The sequence below is a fragment of the Pelmatolapia mariae genome, linkage group LG3_W (genome assembly GCF_036321145.2).
Source record: "Pelmatolapia mariae isolate MD_Pm_ZW linkage group LG3_W, Pm_UMD_F_2, whole genome shotgun sequence".
NCBI lineage: Eukaryota > Metazoa > Chordata > Actinopteri > Cichliformes > Cichlidae > Pelmatolapia > Pelmatolapia mariae.
Genome location: NC_086229.1, coordinates 52,054,336 through 52,077,564, shown reverse-complemented (window position 1 = coordinate 52,077,564; position 23,229 = coordinate 52,054,336). Strand labels below are relative to the sequence as shown.

General features: G+C 39.3%; 1 protein-coding gene across 1 annotated transcript; it reads left to right on the top strand.

Annotated features, from left to right (window-relative positions):
* The first annotated feature begins 7,774 nt into the window (after positions 1 to 7,774).
* Positions 7,775 to 17,521, top strand: LOC134624617 (zinc finger and SCAN domain-containing protein 12-like). The gene is made up of 3 exons (XM_063469625.1): positions 7,775 to 8,032; positions 9,202 to 9,465; positions 16,443 to 17,521. Exons 1-3 carry the CDS (start codon positions 7,867 to 7,869, stop codon positions 17,207 to 17,209), a joined length of 1,197 nt encoding a protein of 398 aa, XP_063325695.1. The 5' UTR covers positions 7,775 to 7,866; the 3' UTR covers positions 17,210 to 17,521.
* The last annotated feature ends 5,708 nt before the right edge of the window (positions 17,522 to 23,229 follow it).

Genomic DNA, 23,229 nt, shown 5'->3' with positions numbered 1-23,229 from the left:
CACCTGGTGGACAAACATAGACACGACAAGAAGAATCACTAAAGCGCAGAGGAGCGACAAACAGCTGGAAATACTTAATGAAAAGGATTATCACGCACCATAAAGACACTCAACTTACAAAGTCTAACAGTCTTTTATTATCTGTCTGTATAATGTGACCTTATGTGGCCAACATGTAAATATAAAGACCGCGGGACTGTTGAGGATTGATCACGTGACACGAAAAGCGGGAACCGCTAGCTTAGACAATGTAAGCTTCATGTTTGATTTGCACTTAGCCGAGGACTTTAGTTTGGTGATGTTATATGAAAATATTTCAGTTGTGAAGCAGCAATGAATTCAGTTCAGTATCTGAGAGAGTTCATCAAGGAGAGACTAACTGCTGTTGGTGAAGAAATCTTCTCAGAGGTTCAAAAAACCATCATCCAGTATGAGGAGGAGATCAACCGTCAGCACAGACTGCTGGATATCAGCCGGAAACCCGACAGAAACTCACACATCATAGGTATGGACATGTTTTTAACTCTGTGCTGTTCAAGCTCAGATTCTTCAGTGTGACTGACTTTACTAGAAGATGTTAAACTGGGTATTTAACAGTGCTGTGGGTCAGTGTCCAGTGATGGTCACTGATAGATTAGGTGTTGTGCTGTTTGGAATAACACTACCCTCAGTCGTGGTGAGAATATCCAGAATAAATCTAAACTAGTTTATATCATTGCACAAAACCAGATTACAATAAATGATTAAATATGTTGACTGAAGTTTATTCTGCAGTTAAATTTAAATATAGTTAACGAAAGCTTTTTTTGATTGACATATTTTGATTCATTTATTTAAAGTGTTTGTCGAACAGATTCCACTGTTGAGTACATCAAGCGTCAGTGTTCCTCTCCAAGCACTGAGACTGTGCAGTAAAGATATAGGTAGACCTCAGATATACAATACACATTTTACAAGTTGTTACCAGACTTCTCTGAAGTGGATGACATTTTAGGAGGCAGTAAGAGAGGAGGAAAGGCCACAGAGGAGGCTCATGGCTGTGGTGAAGGAGGACATGCAGAGAGTTAGTGTGAAAGAGGAGATAGTGTGATGGAGGCAGATGATCTCCTGTGGAGGCCCCTAAAGGGGGCAACCTTTTAGGATGGCTGCCAAACGCACAAAGTTCTTTTTAAAAATAGTGTTTTCTGTTATTGTTCATCACATTAATGACCTTTTTATTGTGTTTCTTTTCTCCTCAAGACCCCCCACAACAATATGACTGTAAGGAAGAGAAGGGTCTGGATGAGCAGCAGGTCTGTAATCAGGAGAGGAACTCCAGTCTGGACCAGGAGGACCCAAAGCCTCAGACCCAGATTAAAGAGGAACAGGGGGAACTCTGCAGCAGTCAGGAGGGAGAGCAGCTTGGACTGAAGCATGAGTCTGAAGACATTATTGTCTGGACTGATGAAGAGCGACTCAGACTGCTGGAGACCATCTGGAAACCAGAGTTAAAGTTGCACAGAATAGGTATGTAAAATTATTATTGCTATTATATTATTAAAATGAATATGACTCATGTAGGATCCTAATCAGAGATTAAAGTTTTTTTTTTCCTTTTTAGAAGCACAGAAAGAATTAAAAGTCGAATGAGCATGGATGCATCTCTTTTCTCTCAACATGTAACATTAAACCTTCACTTGGTATAAGTCAAAGAAACTGACTTGAAGTCTGAAACCTAACTAAGATGTTAGCTCAGTGATGTTTTATTACCTTAAAGCAGCGGTCCCCAACCTGTTTTGCGCCACGGACCGGTTTATGCCCGACAATATTTTCGCGGACCGGCTTTTAAGGTGTCGCGGATAAATACAACAAAATAAAACTAGTACCGGTACCGAAAAAAGACGATTTATTCATAACACACGTGAAAAGACCCAGGAAAACAGAGTTAAGGATAAAAACGATAATAAAATAACGCTGAAAACCGATAAAAACCCTGAAAACCATACATTTCACACCTGAGCCTCAACTCTCGCGGCCCGGTACCAAACGACTCATGGACCGGTACCGGTCCGAGGCCAGGGGGTTGGGGACCGCTGCCTTAAAGGGTTGTTGGTTGTTTTCTAAATACAGTATTTCCTCGATTATCAGGAGGGTTGCGGTCTGGGACCCACCACGATAGGTACCAATCAGTGAAATGGAAACCATATCTTTTCTAAAATTATTTTTTAGATGTTTTAAGCCATAATAACCCTTAGGGCTTTTCGATATAACGATATATATCGGATGACGATATAAAAACGTCTATCGTTTCATTTTACGCTATCGTTTGTTTCGAACAGGCTTTTCCCCGCAGCACGCTGTGTAATAAATACAAAGAAAACGGCGGCCGTTACAACCTATGTCTAAAAATGTATTGTTTCATGCATCAGCTAAAACACTCGACTCCAGGTACACGACGCCCAGCTGGAAACACTTCACACAAAAGTCGAGCTGCCCGAGATTCACAGAATTGACAGAAAATGTTACATTTTTGTAATTTATATCGTTATCGGACGATAGATGTCTTAATATCGGGATATGAGATTTTGGTCATATCGCACAGCCCTAATAACCCTCCCTACGCTCTTTTACACCCTTTGTATAATCCTAAAACATCTGTATGTGTGTACAGTACCGTATCCTCTAAGTTGGAGCTATTTGTTCTTTATTTTTTTCATTTTAAAATTTGTTAAAGTTTGTTGTTAGTTTACTTGTATTTTGGGGTTTATTTACAAGTTTTATTTGTAGGTTAATATTTGTTTCAGTGTTTGGTTTGGTTTTGGTGTTTACCTTGTTAAGTCAGTCAGTAAGAGCTGTAAGGCCATCCGTTTGTCTCTTCAGACCCCACACAGCAGCAGGTCTGTGACCAGGAGGACCCAGAGCCTCTACACATTAAACAGGAACAGGAGGAACTCTGCAGCAGTCAGGAGGGAGAGCAGGTTGGACTGAAGCAGGAGACTGAACAAAAACTAAACAGTGAGCAGCTCCTTTCTCACAGCTCTCCTGAAGCAGAGAGCCAAGATCAAGTAGAAAGCCAGCATGTGGATTCAGGATCAACTAGAAACATGGAGCTGAAGCAGAGAAGACATCGCAGAAAGACAAGTCATGATCAAAGAGTAGACAACACTCCTGCATCAGACAGTCAGAGTAAAACTGAAACAAAGACAAATGTTCTAAAATGTGACAGCTGTGGAAAAACTTTCAACTCTGAATCCGATCTGACTACACATCGGAGAGTTCACACAGGTAATAAATCATGTTGTTGTTGTTGGACCTGTAGGACAAAATTCAGTCAGTGCTTGAAAATTCACACAGGTAAGAAATCACATCCTTGTAGCACCTGTGGGAAGGAATTCAATCAGAAGTCAACATTGAAAACTCACATAAGAACTCACACAGGTGAGAAGCCATATTCTTGCAGCACCTGTGGGAAAAGATTCAGTCAGAAATCAAAAATGGAAATTCATACAAGAATTCACACAGGTGAGAAACCGTTTTCTTGTAGCACCTGTGGGAAAAGATTCAGTCAGAACTCGACACTGAGATCTCACGTAAGAACTCACGCAGGTGAGAAGCCGTATTCTTGTAGTACCTGTAGGAAAAGATTCAGTCAGAAATCAACACTGACAATTCATACAAGAACTCACACAGGGGAGAAACCGTTTTCTTGTAGCACCTGTGGGAAAAGATTCAGTGAGAAATCAACACTGACAATTCATACAAGAACTCACACAGGTGAGAAACCGTTTTCTTGCAGAACCTGTGGGAAAAGATTCAGTGAGAAATCAAAAATGGAAATTCATACAAGAACTCACACAGGTGAGAAGCCGTATTCTTGCAGCACCTGTGGAAAGAAATTCAGTCAAAACACACACTTAAAGAAACACATAAGAATTCATACTGGTTGAAATATTCATCTTACAAAGTGTGAGACAGCTGTGAGTGATTTCAATGCAGTGAAAGCAGAGGCAGTGGCAGCTTGTCAAGTGTGCTAATCTCCCTCCAGTCTATTGGTGACCTGACTTAACATTAAGATAAATCCTTCTGTTGTGATTCTGTGATTTATAAAATGCAATTTTAATGATTATATTCAGTGAAAAGTTCATTATGTTTAATGTGAACAAAAAGCCTTTATATGAAATAAAACTTTGAACAAAATCTTTTCATCTTTCTTCATTCCAGAATGTCACTGACTTCTGAAAATGTGAAACTAATCTTTGGCTACGTTCACACTGCAGGCAAAAGCGCATCAAATCCGACTTTTCTGACCCTATGCGACCCATATCCGATCACGGTATGACAGTGTGAACGGCACAAATCCGATATTTTCAAATCCGATCTGGGTCACTTTCGTATGTGGTACTGAATCCGATACATATCTGATGTTTTAGAAAGCGACTGCTGTTTGAATGGTCACGTCGCATTAAATGCGTCTTTTACTTCACTGACACAAGACAGACGCCAGTTATCAGCGCTGGAAGAAGACATCGCGAATGCTTCCTGTCCATCCAGTGTAGATGTTAGTGAAACAGTTGGTAAGACAGCGTTGGAGAAACGTGGACGTTTTATTTGTACTGTATAATCGGCAGATTTTGACAGAAATCTGCAACGATCCTTTCAAGCACCGCTCCTCTCTAAAACAGCAATAAGGATCATTATTAGGCCATATGTAAATAACACTATAACTTGAAGCAAAATTGGGAAACGTAAAGTCTGAAACAAGTCTTTATATTAGGGGCCATCAGTCAAACAATACTGTTTGGTCTGGGTCTAAACGGAGCACGCTGTGTGTGACGTCTTCTTTTGCGCATGCGGGCCGCTTTGAGGGTTCACACTAAAGCACGTTTGCTGTCGCATTTTATTTGTAGTGTGAACAAGCAGACAAAAAATTGGAATTGAGCATTAAGACCTGCAGTGTGAACGTAGCCTAAGAGACGTGTTTGGTTTTGCCTTATAAATCATTGTGTGTGTGTGTGGAGAGAGTTTTTCCGGAGGATTAAATCGGGTGTTTTGCTAAAAAGTGATTTCCAATGTTTCCATTTGTTTTGTTTTTTTAATGTGTAATGTCTTTACTTAAATTGTCTAATAGACTTTAGTGAACAGGATTTGCAAAGGGGTTATAAACAAAGTGTAAAAGTTACCTGTTTTTCAAGTGTCTTTATGACTTTGCATTATTGTACCAACATTATAACCAATCCACTCCTTTTTGGCCACTTGAAATATGTTTACGGCCAGTTCATGTTTAAAAAATACATATTTAAAGTCAGTGAGGTTTTTTTCCTGGATAAACAAATGATATATAAAAGTCACTTTGCAAATAACAGAATTCAGTTTTTGGCACCATCAGCTCTCCTTCACAGTTGAGTGACATCCTACTCTTAATCCATAAAGTGTATAATGATTTTAGCCCAGTCTCTAAAGCTCTAACAACCTCAGTGCTTCTGCAGGGCTTTCCACAAACTTAATCATCCCAAAGGTGTTCTATTAAGTTGAGGTCCTGGTTCTGCACATGCCAGTCAGGTTCTTCCACACCAAAATCGCTCATCATTGTCTTTATTGACCTTGTTTTGTGCACTGGTGCGCAGTAATGTTGTGACAGGAAGAAAGCATGCCTAAAAATTTTCCACTAAGTTTGAGTCAGATAATTGTCCAAAACATCTCAACAAAAAGTCTCTGCTTTCAAGGAGAAAATAAAACAGGAAGAGTTTTCAGCTTTGTCTGTTCCTTTTCTTTTTTTTCTACTTTCAAGAGAAAATGTTATTTGCTCAAGTGACATCATCCTCACTATAAACCATTACTCACATACTGTGTCACCACAAGAAAAGAAGAGCTAGAAAAACACATTATTTAATCACAGGTGATCTACTTCTTAGCAATTTTCATGACAAATGATTATTTTTTCTTTTCCCTTAGTTATTCTCACAGACACTTCTGGTGCGACTATTGCACAGGTATTGAACTCCAGGCCTCGAGGGCCGGTGTCCTGCAGGTTTTAGATGTGTCCTTGATCCAACACAGCTGATTTAAATGGCTAAATGACCTCCTCAACATGTCTTGAAGTTCTCCAGAGGCTTGGTAATGAATGAATCATTTGATTGAGGCGTGTTGACCCAGGGTGAGATCTAAAACCTGCAGGACACCAGCCCTCGAGGCCTGGAGTTCGACACCCCTGGAGTATCTCATAACAACAGGAAGCCAGACGTTTATTATAACCGAAACTCAAGACTCAGGCTGAGTAAAACATTATTCCAGTGATACACAGTGTCCAAAGCAGCAGCTATACATCGCAAATAAAGTTGAGGAAAGTTTTTTCATCGTTGCCCCAACTGTTGCAATTGGTCAGGCCCACAAAAATACAACAAATGTGATATTTTTACATACAAGGCAGAAGTTCCAAAGTGGGGGGCGTGCCCTCTGGGGGCGCAGAGCCATTGCAGGGGGACTGCGGCATGAATTAAAAAAAAGAAAAAAAAAAGAATACTTGGACACTGCTAGCATAATGGACAGGTTTTTTGACAGGGCTCCCACACAAACACAAGGCAGAGGCTGAAGCATCGCCAAATATGTTTCCAAACCAACTTCCTTCCAAGCCAAAGACTAGAAAATATGATGAAGCATATCTTGCCTTTGGCTTCACCTGCACAAGTGCCAAGGTAGGTCTCCGCAACAGAATTAGTTTCCCCTGCGTCGGGAGCACGCGCTGGACTGTTTGTTTTTGAACCCATTTTGCACAGAGAGGCATTTTTTGAGAAATGTATCGATAGCAATGTTGAATATTATTACACAGGGGGAAAAAAACAACTATATCTAAAATAATTACACCCTGACGCCTCCACATTTCTAAATGGAGGGACAGTAACTGTGTGTGTTTATGTAAGTGTGTAAAAACTGCAGATAGATTAACAGCAACACTATTTTGTCTCAATCCGTCCTAAGTAGAAATTCATGTAAACAATAATGTGGCGCAAAGCGTGACGTGAAAAAAAGCACACACCTTGACATTGCGTGGCGAACTCTGTATTCCTCGTTATTTATTGCAGTTTACTTTTATTTGTTCAATTGTTTACCAAAGGTTTAAGGTGTGAAATGATTGCAATGGAATTTGAAAACAAAATATGGGTGTGTGTGGTTGGAGGATGTGTTTGTTTCAAAGTTTTCTGAGCTTTCTGAACTGTTTATCCTCCTCAATAGTAAAGGGCTGGGAATCCTCCATCATTATATTGACCAAGGCCTCATCCACATCATTCATCTCTGCTGATGATAAAACAAAAATATAGTATTCATTTGGAGATGTCAGTAATTACTCATATTTAAAATATAAATTAAAGTTGTATAATACAAACATACCATGTGATTTTTAAAGGTTTTAGCCAGGTTGGTCTCCTTGTTTTCCCGCAAGTCTCTCTAATACTGCAGCAGAGCTGAGATTTTATTGTTCAACACAGCTAAGTATTTACAAGTATTTATTAGTATGAACAGAACTTATTAGGAGACATCAGCTCCTAATAAGTATGCTCAGACAGGTGAAAAATACACCTTTCTTGCGGGTTCCATTAGATAAAAAGACATTTAAATACATTAAAAAAACAAACAATAAAGTCAAAAGTCAACAAAGTGTGACCTGTAACTGCCCCCTATTTTAATGTCACGCCAAACGCGCGAACCCGGTCATAAATTTGTCACGTGGTATGGCCGGATCGTGAGACGTTTACGTCATCAAAGACGTTATCAACAAGCGCCTCAATAGCTTCTAGTTTCGGTTTAATCAGCTCACATTTAGAAACCTCGACACAGAAGAAACCGTCACGTTAGTGTGTATCGATCCGCCCAGCCTGAGCTGAAGCAGCAATGAGTTCGTATCAGTATCTGAGAGAGTTCATCAAGGAGAGAATAACTGCTGTTTGTGAAGAAATCTTCTCAGAGGTTCAAAAAACCATCGTCCAGTATAAGGAGGACCGTCAGCACAGACTGCTGGATATCAGCCGGAAACCCGACAGAAACTCACACATCATAGGTATGGACATGTTTTTAACTCTGTGCTGTTCAAGCTCAGATTCTTCAGTGTTTGGTTCATTGGTGATAAATCTGAAAGTTTATCAGCATCTCCAGGATTTCTCTAAACTGATGTTAGCTGAGAGCAGGAAGCTGTTACTTTGGTGATGAATTCAGAGGAGCAAACGGTGATAGTTCAGGAAGAGCACACACACTCTTAATGAGACAGTGTGAAAACTGTCAGCTGACTAATATTGATGAAGATGAGCGTCCACACCAACTGTTTATTCCATTTATTCTCCATGAGACCCTCAAAGTGAACACACACACAGTGACTCTCCAAAGCATCAGAACATTACAAATACTTCTATAATTAATGTCTTTACATCTGCAGCAAAAGCAAGCATTAAACACAGAGTAAAGTGACTTTACTACATAATGGCTGAACTGGGTATTTATCAGTGCTGTGGTTCAGTGTCCAGTGATGGACTATTTTGTACTGGTGCAGGTTCATGGTCACTGATAGGTTAGGTCCTGGTAACAGCAGGGACTTTATAAGAGAGAGGTAGAAGTTTTAATGACACATGTTAGTGATGTTGATAGACTCAGTCAGTCTTAACATGCTGTGCAGCCTCCATTACGATAACATATGTATGTGAAATGGACCGGCGAGCTACTCAATTGGTGCAAATCTAGTTTGCAAATTTGAGCAGTTGCACAATAACAGTGAACTCCACCAATCTCAGATGTTGCCTTTTTCAGTTTAGGATTGTGGGTGTCGTTCTTTGAAGAAAAGTCTCTTTTGTTATAACAAGCTCGATATCATACAGACATTTGGTTTCTACAGGAGCTCATACCATTGTTTCACAGTGTCATAATCAAAATCCCTGAATGGCATTTTTACTTTGTAAGCTTCAGTGTTGAGCTCTGTTGTGACAATGGTTATTAACTTTCCCTGTTGAGACAGTATTTGTGCTTGAGGCTCTGTGTTTGCTCACATAAAAAAACTGTTTGATGCACCTTCTTTCTGTCTTCTTCATCACAAAATGGACCAACTAAATAACGCCTGCTCGGATCAGAGACATTATCACATGATGAAGATCTACAGGGAACATACAAGAATAACACCAAAATGCAACATTGTCATTACAAATATAACAAGAGAATCTTGTCACTCTGTTTTTCCTCAAGACCTCACACAACAACATGACTGTGAGGAAGAGGAGAGTCTGGATGAGGAGCAGGTCTGTAACCAGGACAGGAACTCCAGTGTGGACCAGGAGGACCCAGAGCCTCCACAGATTAAAGAGGAACAGGAGGAGCTCTGCAGCAGTCAGGAGGGAGGGCAGCTTGGACAGAAGAAGGAAGCTGAAGACATTATTGTCTGGATTGATGAAGAGCAGCTTAGGCTGCTGGAGATGGTCTGGAAACCTGAGATACAGTCACACAGAATAGGTATGTAAAACTGTGATGGTCATAATAAAACTGAATATGACTCATGTAGGTATGGAGAAGGCCTGCAGAATTAGAGAATGGGGGCAAAGAGAGCATTGCCTAACACCAAATTTTATAGCGCTGTTTATCTCTAGCAGAGTGAGCCTTAAAGTTTTGTACCTTCTGGTGACATCACCAGTCCAGAGAGACCGTCCCCATCAAATTCCTCAGAACACTTCTGTCTGTGTCTGCTAGTGTCAGTGTGCAGTCCACTTCCAATACATATTTGTAGAATAAAAGATTCTACAAATGTGTGATACAAATTATGAGGTAATTATGTAATATAAAGAAATCAGGGTATATGAGCCTTAAAGATAAAACAATACATTTTAAGATTATACAGAGTGTTAAAGCAATGGCTTCAACCTACAGCCTTTAAACTCGAGATTAAAAAGCTGTCTGAATGCAAATCAATCTATATGTTACCACATATTTGTTTCAAGTATCAGAAAGCAAAGACGGGGTGATTAAAACATTAGCTTACAATAATGATTGCTAGCTTACACGTTTTTTGAAATAAGATCATGTGACCCTTTAACCCTTTCATGCATGAATGATGACAACCTCAATCTGGATTTTTTTTTCTTAAGTATTTTTATTCATCTTTAGACATGAAAAAAAAGATTTTTGAACTTCATTTTTTTAAACATGTACTTTTCAAAGAGTTCTTTTACATGTCCACTTAGGTGGACAATATAGGTTTTGACAAATGAATGAATAATATACACTGTGTAAAAATGATAACATAACAAAAATACTTTTTCATATATTTCAAATATATTTTATAACAATATAAGAATATATGTAACAAATATAACTGGTCAGCCAGTGGGTATGGAGTGACACATCAGTGTAGTGGTTTATGTGCAAGTACACCATCAACACTGACAGAAATACTAATAGTGACCACTATGTGTGCAAGGGTTAATTTGGAATGAGGTAATGAGCAGTATGTATACATCTCTTTTCTGTTTGGTCAAGTTTATTGTACTAGCCACTTTTAAACTACAGTCATTCAGTGTGGTTCACAAGATAAAACCAAACATTTAAAAAAAAAAAACAAGGGGGGGGGGGTCAGAAATAATACTTATAGTGATAATAACAACAAAAAATTACAATGATGGTAATACTACCTGGTTAGTTTAAAACAATCCTGAATACAGTTACTTTAGAGCTTCCATCCATTCTTTTCCACTCATCCTTATCACTGTCGCAGGAGCCTATTCCAGCTGTCATAGGGCAAGAGGTGGGGTACACCCTGGACAGGTCACCAGTCCATTGCAGGGCTAACACATGGAAACAGACAACCATTCACACATGGACAATTTACTATAATCACTTAACCTAACCCCACTAACTGCATGTCTTTGGACTGTTGGAAGAAGCCTGAGTATCCGGTGAGAACCCCACACAAACACAGGGAAGAACATGCAAACTCCTCACACATAAAGGCCTGGACCAGATGGTGGATTCTAACTCAGGACCTTCTTGCTGTGAGGCAACAGTGCTAACCACCAGCCACCCTGTTGATATTTTTATTTATTTTTTAAATAGCTAGGTTTGGAGGATGTCAAAAGATTTTATTATGTTTATTATGTTTATGCTTAAAAGTACATTTCATTTATTAATTTTATTGGATTATGTTTGCTCTTTTTACTGTTCAGCTTAAATAGAGAAGTTATGAATCTGTCTGTGCAAGCTCAAACAGGAAGCCTGCACGCTGTGCAAGCTCAAACAGGAAGCCTGCACAGAGCACAGTTTTATTTTCTCTCTCCCTGTATGTTTCTGAGTTACATGAATATGCTTGAGTATAAATAAAGGTTGTGGGGAGCTGAGAATTAGAGTGATGTGTGCTTTCTGCTAACTATACAAACAGCTGTTGTGTCTTTTAGGAAAGCCAATAAAAAGACAGCTGCAGTAGCCAACTCCTCAAGAAAGAAATCAATGGATCTCTCAGTTTAGCTATATTTCTAGTTTCTATTCAATTCAAATTTGTTGTATTCATACAGAGCACAATCCTAACAACAGTTGCTTCAATGCACTCCTACAGTAAGAAGGGAAAACTCCCTTTTAACAGGAAGAAACCTCCAGAAAAAACAGGTTCACAGCAGGGCAAGTATCTGCCCTGACCGGTGGGGGTGAGGGCAGGAGGAAAGGACAAAGAGATGCAGTTAAAGAGAGCCAGAGATTAATAATATGTAATGATTCAATGCAGAGAGGTCTATTAACACATAATGAGTGAGAAAGGTGACTGAAGAAGGAATACTGAGTGTACCATGGGAATCCCACAGCAGTCTACACCTATTGCAGCATAACTAAGGGAGAATTCAGGGTCACCTGATCCAGCCCTAACTATATGCTTTCTTAAAAGTAAAGGGGTTGTCTGTGTCCTCTAGCCAAATATTCTAGAAAACACCAGTAAATCTGCAGCCTGAGGACAAAGTGTTTTAATGGAGTGATATGGTACTATAAATTCATTAAGATAAGATGGAGCCTGATTATTCAAGAACTTGTGTGTGAAAAGCAGGATTTAACAGAACGCTAATGAAGAGACCCCGATATAGTAGAAATATGCTCTCTCTTTCTAGTTCCTTTCAGTACACTTGCTGCAGCACTTTGGATCATCTCAAAGCCTTACATAGAGTTTTAGGACATCCCAATAATAACAATTTACAGTAGTCCAAACTAGAAGTAATAAATGCATGAACTAGCTTTTCTAGAGAGGATATTGGTGTCTTTGAGTTACTATGCAAATGGAAGAAAGCAGTCCTATGTATTTGTTTAATATTGCCATAAATAATTTAATGGTTTGGATTTAATTTGGCCTTCATTTATTTATTTATTTCACACTTGGTTCAACAGTTTCAACAGTTTTATCCTTTCATACACACAAACCATGCTTTCCCTTGATATAACACTCTAACCATGCGTGAAAAGGAGCAGGAAGAAGAAAATATTCTTATTAAACCCCGCCTCCTATCTGCGATCCAACTAATATTACAAGTGGGCACCATAAACCAAGGAACACACTAGCATTTATCTCCAGATCCTAACGCAGACCAAACAACACATTTACAATCAGCAATATACCACATCACATAATAACAAGGAGAAAAAAAAGTAAATAGAATAAATTAAGGAGACAGAAAGAGGGAGAAAAAAATTCCCTTCTTCAATTAACTCCAATTTCTTTCATATTCTTCATATTGATTTATCATTTTAAACCTGTAACAGTTTTTTAAACAATGTAAATTTGTACAACTCTTTAGATTATAATGAAGAGAGTTCAGCACAGTCGTATACCCCTAACCGTTGACTCACTAATCTTTATTTATTTACATCAAACCATTTTTTAAATATTCCCATCTCAGAAACCATAATTTTAACCAAATCTTTCAAATTCTCTCCTGAGCAATAAAAATTAGTATCATCTGCAAATAAAACGAAATGTAACCTTTTTGACACGTCACAGATATCATTGATATATAAATTAAAAAGTTTAGGTCCCAAAATAGAACCTTGAAGAACGCCACATACAATCTTCAATCTTTCAGAGGTGTTGCCTTAATATGGTCATTGAAAGTAAAGGTTGATTTAAACCTATGCAAGAAATCTACACCCCAATTTACGTTGTAATTGGAAGTTCCTTTCAACCTTCCGTGCCATTCAAGATGTTGGAGGCTGCATTGATATGACGTGTAGTTAGGTGTGGGAAGGTTACGGCCTAGGGTTAGAGCAGTTTCTGGTTACGACATTGTTTTCCTGGATAGGCTCTGTAATTTTTTACACAGGTCTTCAGTGCCTGAAGTCTGAAGATGTAAACTAAATGGCTTTGTTTTTTTCTGTTTAATTGAAGGAGAATGGATGAATGGAATTAAGTTTTAGTTGTGTCCAGACATCCACTTTTCCAAGGCACAAACATAATGAGAGCACAGAAATGAATCTGGGTATCATTTACATATTTGATACGTTGGCTTATCACAGCTAACTCCTAAAAGATGTCATGAAGAGACAGCATATGAAGATTAAATAGGAAAGGCCCATGAATTGGTCATTGTGGGACTGCACACGGCATCATGGTTTTTTGCATTTCATAAAGGGGTGCTGCTATCCCTTAGTGTTCGTCAGTGTTGCCATCTTAGCGACTTTGTCACTATATTAGAGATTTTCAGACCCCTTTTTCAGCGCTGCATTTCTGCCTTTTTTTCTAAAAAGCGACTAGCGACAAATCTGGTGACTTTTTCTGGTGTTATTAGGAAGACTTATGACCACTTTTTGACATGAAAGCACATATCGCTCTTACACTCAACAAGCAGCAGGTGCTGCCATGGGCACCTCGCCCATGCCAAAGTGCTCACAGGCAGCAGATCGTCCTAACGAAGCAGTCCACGCCCCCAGCTGTTGTCAGAGCAGAGATGCTCACCCCTACGCGTTCAAACTGCAAATGAATCGCACATGAATGAAGTCGCTGCTCCTGCCCTGATTGTAACACAGAGCGGGAACAGTGGTAAATGTACATTTTTTGTTTTCTTAAATGAATCAATGCACTAAAATACATCATTCCAATTATTGCAAACTTAGAAGTGAGATGTCCTTGCAGAGCCTTAACTCCATCTTGCACATCTGATTTCAACTGAAGCTGCCTGGTGAGGCTTGCTATGTCCATTTTGATTGTTAATGTAGTTTGTTAACAATGTTATGGTTAAAAATGTTCTTTTACTGTTACTTTCTGTGAATCACAAGGTTTAAAACTATTTAAAAAGACACACAAAAGTAACTCCGCCATAGTGCCTGTTTTGGGTCACTTTTGGGGCTGAATAAAGGAGGAGGGTTAGACTTGTGACATTTAAAAAAACAATAATTGCTAAAAGAAATTTAATTTGTAGTTATAAATATATTCTAAATGCTTTAAAGGTGTTTTTTATTCACAGTATGTCTTTTCCACAATGTTATTTCTCTCTCCTACAGCATCCATTACCAATTATGGAGATTAGGCAATTAGGTCATTTAGTGACTTTTAAGAGAGCTAATAGCGATTTCCTGTTCCTGTCACTTCCTGTTCCAACATACCGTGGTGCTTTTGTGTAGTTTTATTTCTTAGCAATTTAATTTAAAAAACTTATAATTTCTTATTTCATAGTGTAATCTTCACATACTTCATCCAAAGCACTCTCTCTGTGTATTCACTTTCTAATTTATAGTCACAGTTTTCACTCACTGTGTCTTTAGGGTTTCGCTAGCTTAGCTTAGCTCGTAGCTGACTTGCTAGCAGCATGACTTCTTCACCAGCCAGACCCCTGTAGCTGGTGCAGCCAAAAGTAGCATAGGCCCCGCTAGCTGTCCACCCTCAGACTGCCCTGAGCAGCTGGGGAAACAGGATGACTTGGAGACGATAAGGAGGAAGCATAATCTTAAACAGAAGCCCCAGGTACACCACCAACCTGTTCATGTGTCTAACCACTTTTCCCCACTTGGCGACACACCCGCCAGGGATTAAAACCTTGTAATTGTCGATTCTGTTCCGAGACATGTGAAGCTACAGACACCATCAACCATAGTCAATTGTCTTCCAGGAGTCAGAGCAGGTGACATGGAGGGAAATTTAAAACTGGTGGCTAAACGTAAATTCAATCAAATTATAATTCACCCACCACTTTAATCACACTCTAGATCTTATTTTAACACATGGCATAGAAAATGAACATTTAACAGTGTTTCCTGAAATTGATTGAAGAAAATAAGAACAAACCTAGATTTATCTTCAGCACTGTAGCCAGGCTACCAGTAATGACTTCATGAACTTCTTCACAAATAAAAATGTAACCATTTAAGAAACAATTAAATGTTATCTTAATGACCTTAAAGTACTATATCATCCCCTTAGAGCACTTTGCTCTCACACTGCAGGCTTACTTTTTGTTCCAAGAGTATTTAAAAGTAGAATGAGAGGGAGAGCAGGCTGCTGGGGGATTCGCATGATGCATTGAGTAGTTCTTCTTCAGTCACCTTTCTCACTCGCTATGTTAATAAACCTCTGTGAATTGAATCATACTTGTTATTAATCTCTGTCTCTCTTCAATATCATGTCTTTCATCCTGTCTTCCTTCTCTCACCCCAACCAGTTGCAGCAGATGGCCGCCCCTCCCTGAGCCTGGTTCTGCCGGAGGTTTCTTCCTGTTAAAAGGGAGTTTTTCCTTCCCACTGTCACCAAAGTGCTTGCTCATAGGGGGTCATATGATTGTTGGGTTTTTCTCTGTACGTATTATTGTAGAGTCTACCTTACAATATAAACCGCTTTGAGGCTATTGTTGTGATTTGGCGCTGTATAAATAAAATTGAATTGAATAAGTATAAATGTAGTCAAAATAATCCTTGCCTTCAAGATAAACAAACTAAGCCTTGTTCCTGGGAGATAAAGTGAATTTTGTAATCTGTCTAATAGTATATTACAATTTCCACTGTAGAAAAACTACTCAAGTTGTTATTTGTTTCTGATTGGTTCATTGGTTTACTTTTTCCCTCCAAATGAGTGAGACACTGAAATGCTAAGAAATCCTGCTTACTTATACTGGATTAAGAAAAAAAACACATTAAAACTATAACACTCAGTAACAAAGCTTTCACACTGTGAGCACAAAGAAATGTTTCTGAAGCAGCACAAATGTGTAACACTTAAACTGAGAAATCCACTTTCATTTACCAAAAAAAAAAACATCAACATCACTACATTTCACACATTTATAGACATCCACACATTAAGCTGATCTTTATTAATAAGAAATAAGTAATTTGCATCAGTGCCCAAATAATTTGTCACTTTGTACTCTTTAAATTTCACTGTTACATGGTCACTACATAGAGAGCTGCTAATGATTCAGATCAGAATACATTTTCTCAAATGTTTGTTATTAGTTAATTTATTCCCTATTTCTCTCCAGACCTTCACCAGCAGAGTGTCCGTGAAGAGGAGGTGGTCATCAGAATGAAGCAGGTCTGTAATAAGGAAAGGAACTCCAGTCTGGACCAGGAGGACCTAGAGCCTCCACAGATTAAAGAGGAACAGGATGAACTCTGCAGCAGTCAGGAGGGAGAGCAGCTTGTACTGAAGCAGGAGACTGATACTTTCATGGAGACTCCGACTTATGGGGAAAGTGACTACAGTGAACCAGCACCAAACAGTGAGCAGTTCATTTCTCACATCTCTCCTGAAGCAGAGAGCCGAGATCATGACGAAAGCCAGCGTGTGGACTCAGGATCAGCTAGAAATGCAGAGCTGAAAAAGAATAGATATGACAGAAAGAGAAGTCACAATCAGAGAGTAAACAACACTTCTGTGTCAGAGAGTCAGAGTAAACCTCAGAACAGGCATAAGCATCTGATATGTGACATATGTGGAAAGCTTTGTCAAAGGAAATCCAAATTGATTAGACATCGGAGAATTCACACAGGTGAGAGACCGCATTCCTGTAACACCTGTGGGAAAAGATTCATTCAGAAATCACATTTGAGTAGTCATGAAAAAATTCACACAGATGAGAAGCCACATCTTTGCAGGACCTGTGGAAAAAGATTCAAACTAAACTCTGCATTGCAACGTCATGTAAAAATTCACACTGGTGAGAAACCATATTCCTGTAGCAGCTGTGGGAAAAGATATAGGCGGCTTGAAAATGTAAAGACTCACATGAAAATTCATGCTGTTTAAAGTGTCTTCCTCAGAAAATGTGTTGTGATTCGTCATACTTCTTTTTGACAGATGGAGGTTCTGCTGTTTTTTTTTTGTTTTTTTTTAATTTGTTGTTATGGAGCTCCATTAATCCATTTACACACACACTTATCTCAGAGTGAACTCAGCTGACTGAACCTACTCTGGTCAGCTGCACTGGAACTGAAAACTCAGAATTACTGATGTCAAAATTAATCAACTCTTGAACAAGCTTCCCAGAATAGGGCAGTTTATTACCTCATTATTATATAGTCAGGGAAAAAAACTTTTTGAACCTCTGCTGAAATTGTAAGTCTGCCCACTAAAAAAGGAATTATCAGTCTATAATTTCAATGGTAGGTTTATTTGAACAGTGATAGAACAACAACAGCAACACAGAAAATCCAGAAAAATGCTAAAAAAGTTATAGATCAATTTGCATGTTCATGAATGAAATAAATATTTGGTCCCTTTGCAAAACATGCTTTAGTGCTTGGTGGCAAAACCTTTGTTTGCAATCACAGAGGTCTGATGTGTCTTGTAGTTGTCTACGAGTTTTGCACATATCTCAGTGGGGATTTTGTCCCACTCCTCGTTGCAGATCCTCTGAGTAATTAATGTTTCATGGCATCTCGAACCTTCAGCTCCTTCCACAGATTTTTCTATGGGATTAAGGTCACTGAGCCAATCCTTTGTAGCCTTGACCATGTGCTTTGGACCACTGTCATGCTGGAATACCCACTAACGACCCATTCTCAATGTCCTGGCTGAGAGAAGGAGGTTCTCAACCAAGATTTGACAGTATATGGCCCCTTCCATCCTCTCTTAAATGCGGTGCAGTTGTCCTGTCCCCCTGGCAGAAAAACACCCCCAAAGCACAATGTTTCCACCTCAATGTTTAACAGTGAGGATGGTGTTCTTGGAGTCATAGGCCATATAGTTTTAGGCCGTATGTTATATGTATGTTGTTATATGTTTTTATCTTCTGTTTTTATTGCCTGTTTCTATTGTAAAGCACTTTGTAGTTTTTCACCTGTGAAAGGTAATGTATAAATAAAGTTTGTTTACTTACCTTGTTTCTGATGTTGTTTTATATACTGTAAATGCAGAAATTGATGTTTTGACCCTTTTGGATAAACATGCCTCATTCCATATCGTTGTTTCAGTTTACCTTTCTTCTTTTTTGTTTGGAAAACAAACATGGCCTTATAGAGAATGATACTAGGATTCACTGATCAGAATATGGTCTTCCAGTAGAGATGACTACATAGACACACTAACACTTACAAAGTCTCAAAAAAGTATATATTTCAGTTTCAGTTTCAATTTTATTTCTATAGCACATTTAAAAGACCAAGGTACATCAAATTGCTTCACACAATTGCTGTGTTGCAGGATTATAACAATACAAGAACAAAGAAAATACAGTTATCATTATGAAATTGTTATAGGTAAGTGGCATGGCACAAGCGCGAACTGGGTGGAAGTTAAAATCTAATTTGTTTTGAAGGCTAGCTTAAACAGGTGGGTTTTTAAACGTGATTTGAAAGATTGAATGGATTCCGACACACAGACATCCATCGGCAGGCTATTCCAAAGTTTAGGTGCAGCAATAGCAAAAGCACAATCCTCCCTAGTCTTCTGTCGGGACATTGGTTGCAGTAAGAGCGATTGATTAGAGCAGCGGTCCCCAACCCCCGGACCGGTACCGGTCCATGAGTCGTTTGGTGCCGGGTATTTATCCGCGACACCTTAAAGGCCGGTCCGTGAAAATATTGTCGGCCATAAACTAGAAATGGACCGATCCGATATTACGTATCGGTATCGGTCCGATACTGACCTAAATTACTGGATCGGATATCGGCGAGAAATAAAAAAATGTAATCCGATCCATTAAATATCAAAAAAGCACCTCACAAAACTTGCGACATGGCGTAACTTGGCTCATAACCGTAGCACGTCGGAGCAGTATGCGTCACGTGATAGAGCGGCTGTGTGTATTTGTAGCCTAGCTAGCAAACCAGCATTTCATCTCCGAGAAAGTTATCCCAGAGAGAAGTAAAGCAAGTGTGTAAGTTCATCTCTGAATGGTTGTAAAGCATTCCCATGTTAAGCTTAACAACCGATATATGGAGCGACTGCCTCTCGCTCTCCTGCTGCTACTTCAATCGTGAAACTGCTTCAGCTGATCGGCTTTTCTGTTGCGAGTCCGTCTCTCTTCTTTGTTTTTGGCCCACTTTGCACCAGAAAGAGGAAACCAGCGGCTGAACAACAGCAGAACGTTTAAGCTTGATAAGCTGTTGTTAGAATTTATTTAATATTACTTTCTACACCAGGATCCTTTTCTACGTAGCTGACGGCTGGTAACTGTGCAGGGGCGGATCTAGCAAAGTTTAGCCAGGGGGGCCGATGGGGCATGAACAGGGAAAAGGGGGCACAAAGACATACTTTTCTTTCCTATTCTCATTTAAAATATCTAGCTTTCAATAAATAATTATCTGAGTCTTACACCCAAAGTTTTAATCTGATGTAAAATGTATAGAAGTCCATTACTGTATATAGTAACTGTTAAGTCTAATATACCCTAGTAAGCTAGTACTTTTTCCTTTGGGAAGATACCATCTGTGAATTCTGCAATTCTGTTGAAGAAAGATGTTGAATCTATTTAATTATTCTTGAAAAATAATTTATTTCTGTGCATTTTTTTTTCACCCTGCATCAAATTAAAGTTGATTACATCAATTATCCATCATCAGGTGGGGGGTGGTTCCCCATTTTCTTTTGCTGGGAGTCTGCAACACTATTAGTTAGTTTGCTTAATATTTCTGCTAAGTACTCTTTAAAATACCAGGATAGGGAGGATGGAGTAGGTTTAAGTTTATTAGATTGATCAGTGTTGCTGAACTATGAAATATTTTGGGTGCAGTGTATTTTTTTTTTTTTACATACAGGTATAACAGAATAGCTTTAGTGTTGTTGTTTATTTAAACTTGAGTATGAACTTATACAAAAAGCAGCAAGATATTTAAAAAAAACATTTTTATTGATTGAAAAACACACTATATCGGATTAATATCGGTATCGGCAGATATCCAAATTTATGATATCGGTATCGGACATAAAAAAGTGGTATCGTGCCATCTCTAGCATAAACCGGTCCGTGGCGCAAAAAAGGTTGGGGACCGCTGGATTAGAGGATCTAAGGAACCAATAAATGTGTAGATTACGTTTCAATATAATGAGAATTGTCTGTTTTGCATAACATAATTTAAACCTTTGGTTTTGAGTTTTATTTTACAACCATGATGTAGGATACAACAGAAATACTGCTCATAGTTAGAAATAAAAAACTCCAGAGAAAACACACACATACAAAATACATTCACTGATACATTCAAATCCATACAGCATGTTTTGCATCATTAAGTCTGACATAATGTAGGAGATCACATACAGCAATAATATTCACAGTTACCTGCATGTAACACAGCAAAAGCTGAATTTAAAACCAAATTATTAGCTGCTAAACATCAAATGTCTTGTTTCAAATGTCTTGTAGCTGCATCGAATGTTATGCAATCTACATTTCATATATTTTATATAAAAGCTTTCACAAAAAGGACTAAAAACGCTCCCAGATAAAATGGATACTAAATGGTAATACGCATTTCTGCTAAACAAGAGCACTACGTGTATATTATACCATTTAATATGAATTTTTTGTATTTAATTTTATTTTATTTTAAGTTATTACAGAAGGGACAGACATGACTGGGGGATAGGAAAGGGAGAAAGAAAGAGAAAGAGAGGGAAAGATAAACAGAGGGGAAGAAGGGCAGTGAGAGAGGACATTTAAAAAAGAAGAAGAAAGAAATCACCTGGATCACCTGTTTAGGGGGAAAAAAAGAGAAAACAAGCATAAAAAAGAGCAACACAATAAACACAACATCATTGCAATAACCTAAATAAATGTAAATAACAGTAAATACTAAATATTGAATGTTATTGTGCAGCACGCAAGACCAACAGCGCACAGTGTGCTTTGAGGTAGCAGTCAAGAAAAGTGTAGTTTGTGTCTGTGAACACTCGTTTGGGCGGGTGTGCTTGTATTCCAAAGGTTTCTCCATGTAACAATCCGCTAGAGGTTGTGGGGAGCCATAGCCCTGTTCCTCAGGTCATGAAGCAGGCATGGAGGAGATCCAGGCCCCAGACCTCCAGAGGCCCCCAGAGTGCGAGAGCCCAAGGAGGACCAACAGAGGGGCAACTGTGCCACCATGCTGGACAGAACTGAGGAGAGCCCCAGACGAGGGGTCACCCAGCAGACACGGTGCAGAAGCCACAGGGGCCTGCAATGACAGCGAACAGGCTCTGCCAGGTGCCAGCTGCGCCAGAACGAACCGAGCCCTGGACCCAGAGGCCCGAGGGCCCCCCAGCCCCCGGAAGGGGCCCAATTGAGCCATGGGTGCCAGGCCCACATCGGGTACATACCTGAGCACCCAGCCTGGACACCGAGAACCACCAACGCACCGACGTGTGACGGCATCAGTCACCGACAGGGAGTCTGGTGGGGGGAGATAGGCCTCCATACCTTGGAGGGCCTGGGATGTTCCCAGAGAGGTGGAGTCTAAGACCCAAGCTGACATATAGACACAGACAAATAGGCACACACAGATACAAACGTGAACCCCTGCCCCCCCCATGCACACATATACACATACTCGGCACTCGTCCAATGTGGAGACAAACAGACATGGACACTGTACACACACTCACCAAGCATACTCTATACCCCAGATCCAGGTACCCTGTTCTAAAGTGTATTTAAAAGACGGGAGGGCATGGTGCTTCCTGCTAGAGAATAACAGGTGTCGGCACGGCCCCTCCCGAGAACCCTCAGTGTCTACATGCATTTAAAATTGAGAGGTGGGCACCAGAGGTAACGTTGAATACACAGACCGATGGGGAGAGAAGGAAGGGGGGGCGTAATATTATTTCTAACAAACAACACAACATTGTAAGGGAGTAAATCAAAGAGAAAAATTAAACAGAAAACATATCAGCAGAAAACAATTTTAGAAATATTTTAGCTTGATTAAAGGAGTTTATAAAAACAGGTTTTAGTCCACACAGGTTTAAAAAACACCCCAAAGTTTTTACTATTTCACACTCATTTTTTTTTACATTTCTTTCATTATCTGCTTTAGCAAATCTTTCTGTATATCCCCGTCCTATCAGTCCCCTCCACCCAGGCGTAATTCTTAACAGGGGTTTGTATTCATTCATTAACATGTTTTTCTTAATCAGACAAGTTCTGCATAGACAGGAAGGAAACATGGAGGCAGAACATGACAAAGATTAGACCTGTTCGATATAACGATATATATCGGCTGAAAATATAAAAACATCTATCATTTCATTTTACGCTATTGTTTGTTTCGTGTCGCAAAATAAACTGTTTACGGCAATATTGTTTTTCATCGTTCTGATGGTCACTGTAGTGGCTATATTATTTTCTTACAGTTCTCTCTGTCTCTTATATTTAAAATAACCACACTACAGACAGACAAGCAACTGCTTTTATACTTGTCATTAGCAACATCGCATGATCGCATGGCTCCGCCGTCCGCTTGTTTGTTTTCCACGTAAACCCTTCACAATAAAGCTGAAGATCCTGTTGAGACTTTTCAAAATAAACTGAATCACGTGAAAGAGTATGCAGAGTATTTACGGATGAGAAGCAAAAAAGAGCCGTCAGGTGCTAAAAAAAAAACGCTAGAACAGGCTTTTCCCCGCAGCATGCCGTGTAATTAATACTGAAAAAGAAAATGGCGGCCGTTTCAACTTATGTCTAAAAATGTATAGCTTCATGCATCGGTCAAAACACTCGACTCCAGGTACACGACGCCCAGCTGAAAACGCTTCACGCAAGTCGAGTTGTCCGAGATTCACAGAATTTACAGAAAATGTAAAATTTTTGTGATTATATATTGTTGTCGGAACAATAAATGTCTTATATCGGG

What these genes read in the sequence shown, in the direction of transcription:
- LOC134624617 (XM_063469625.1), top strand. Translation starts at nt 7,867, where the DNA reads ATGAGTTCGTATCAGTATCTGAGAGAGTTCATCAAGGAGAGAATAACT. An exon ending in CAGAAACTCACACATCATAG is followed by an intron (nt 8,033 to 9,201) that starts GTATGGACATGT and finishes TTTTTCCTCAAG; the next exon opens with ACCTCACACAACAACATGAC. An exon ending in GATACAGTCACACAGAATAG is followed by an intron (nt 9,466 to 16,442) that starts GTATGTAAAACT and finishes ATTTCTCTCCAG; the next exon opens with ACCTTCACCAGCAGAGTGTC.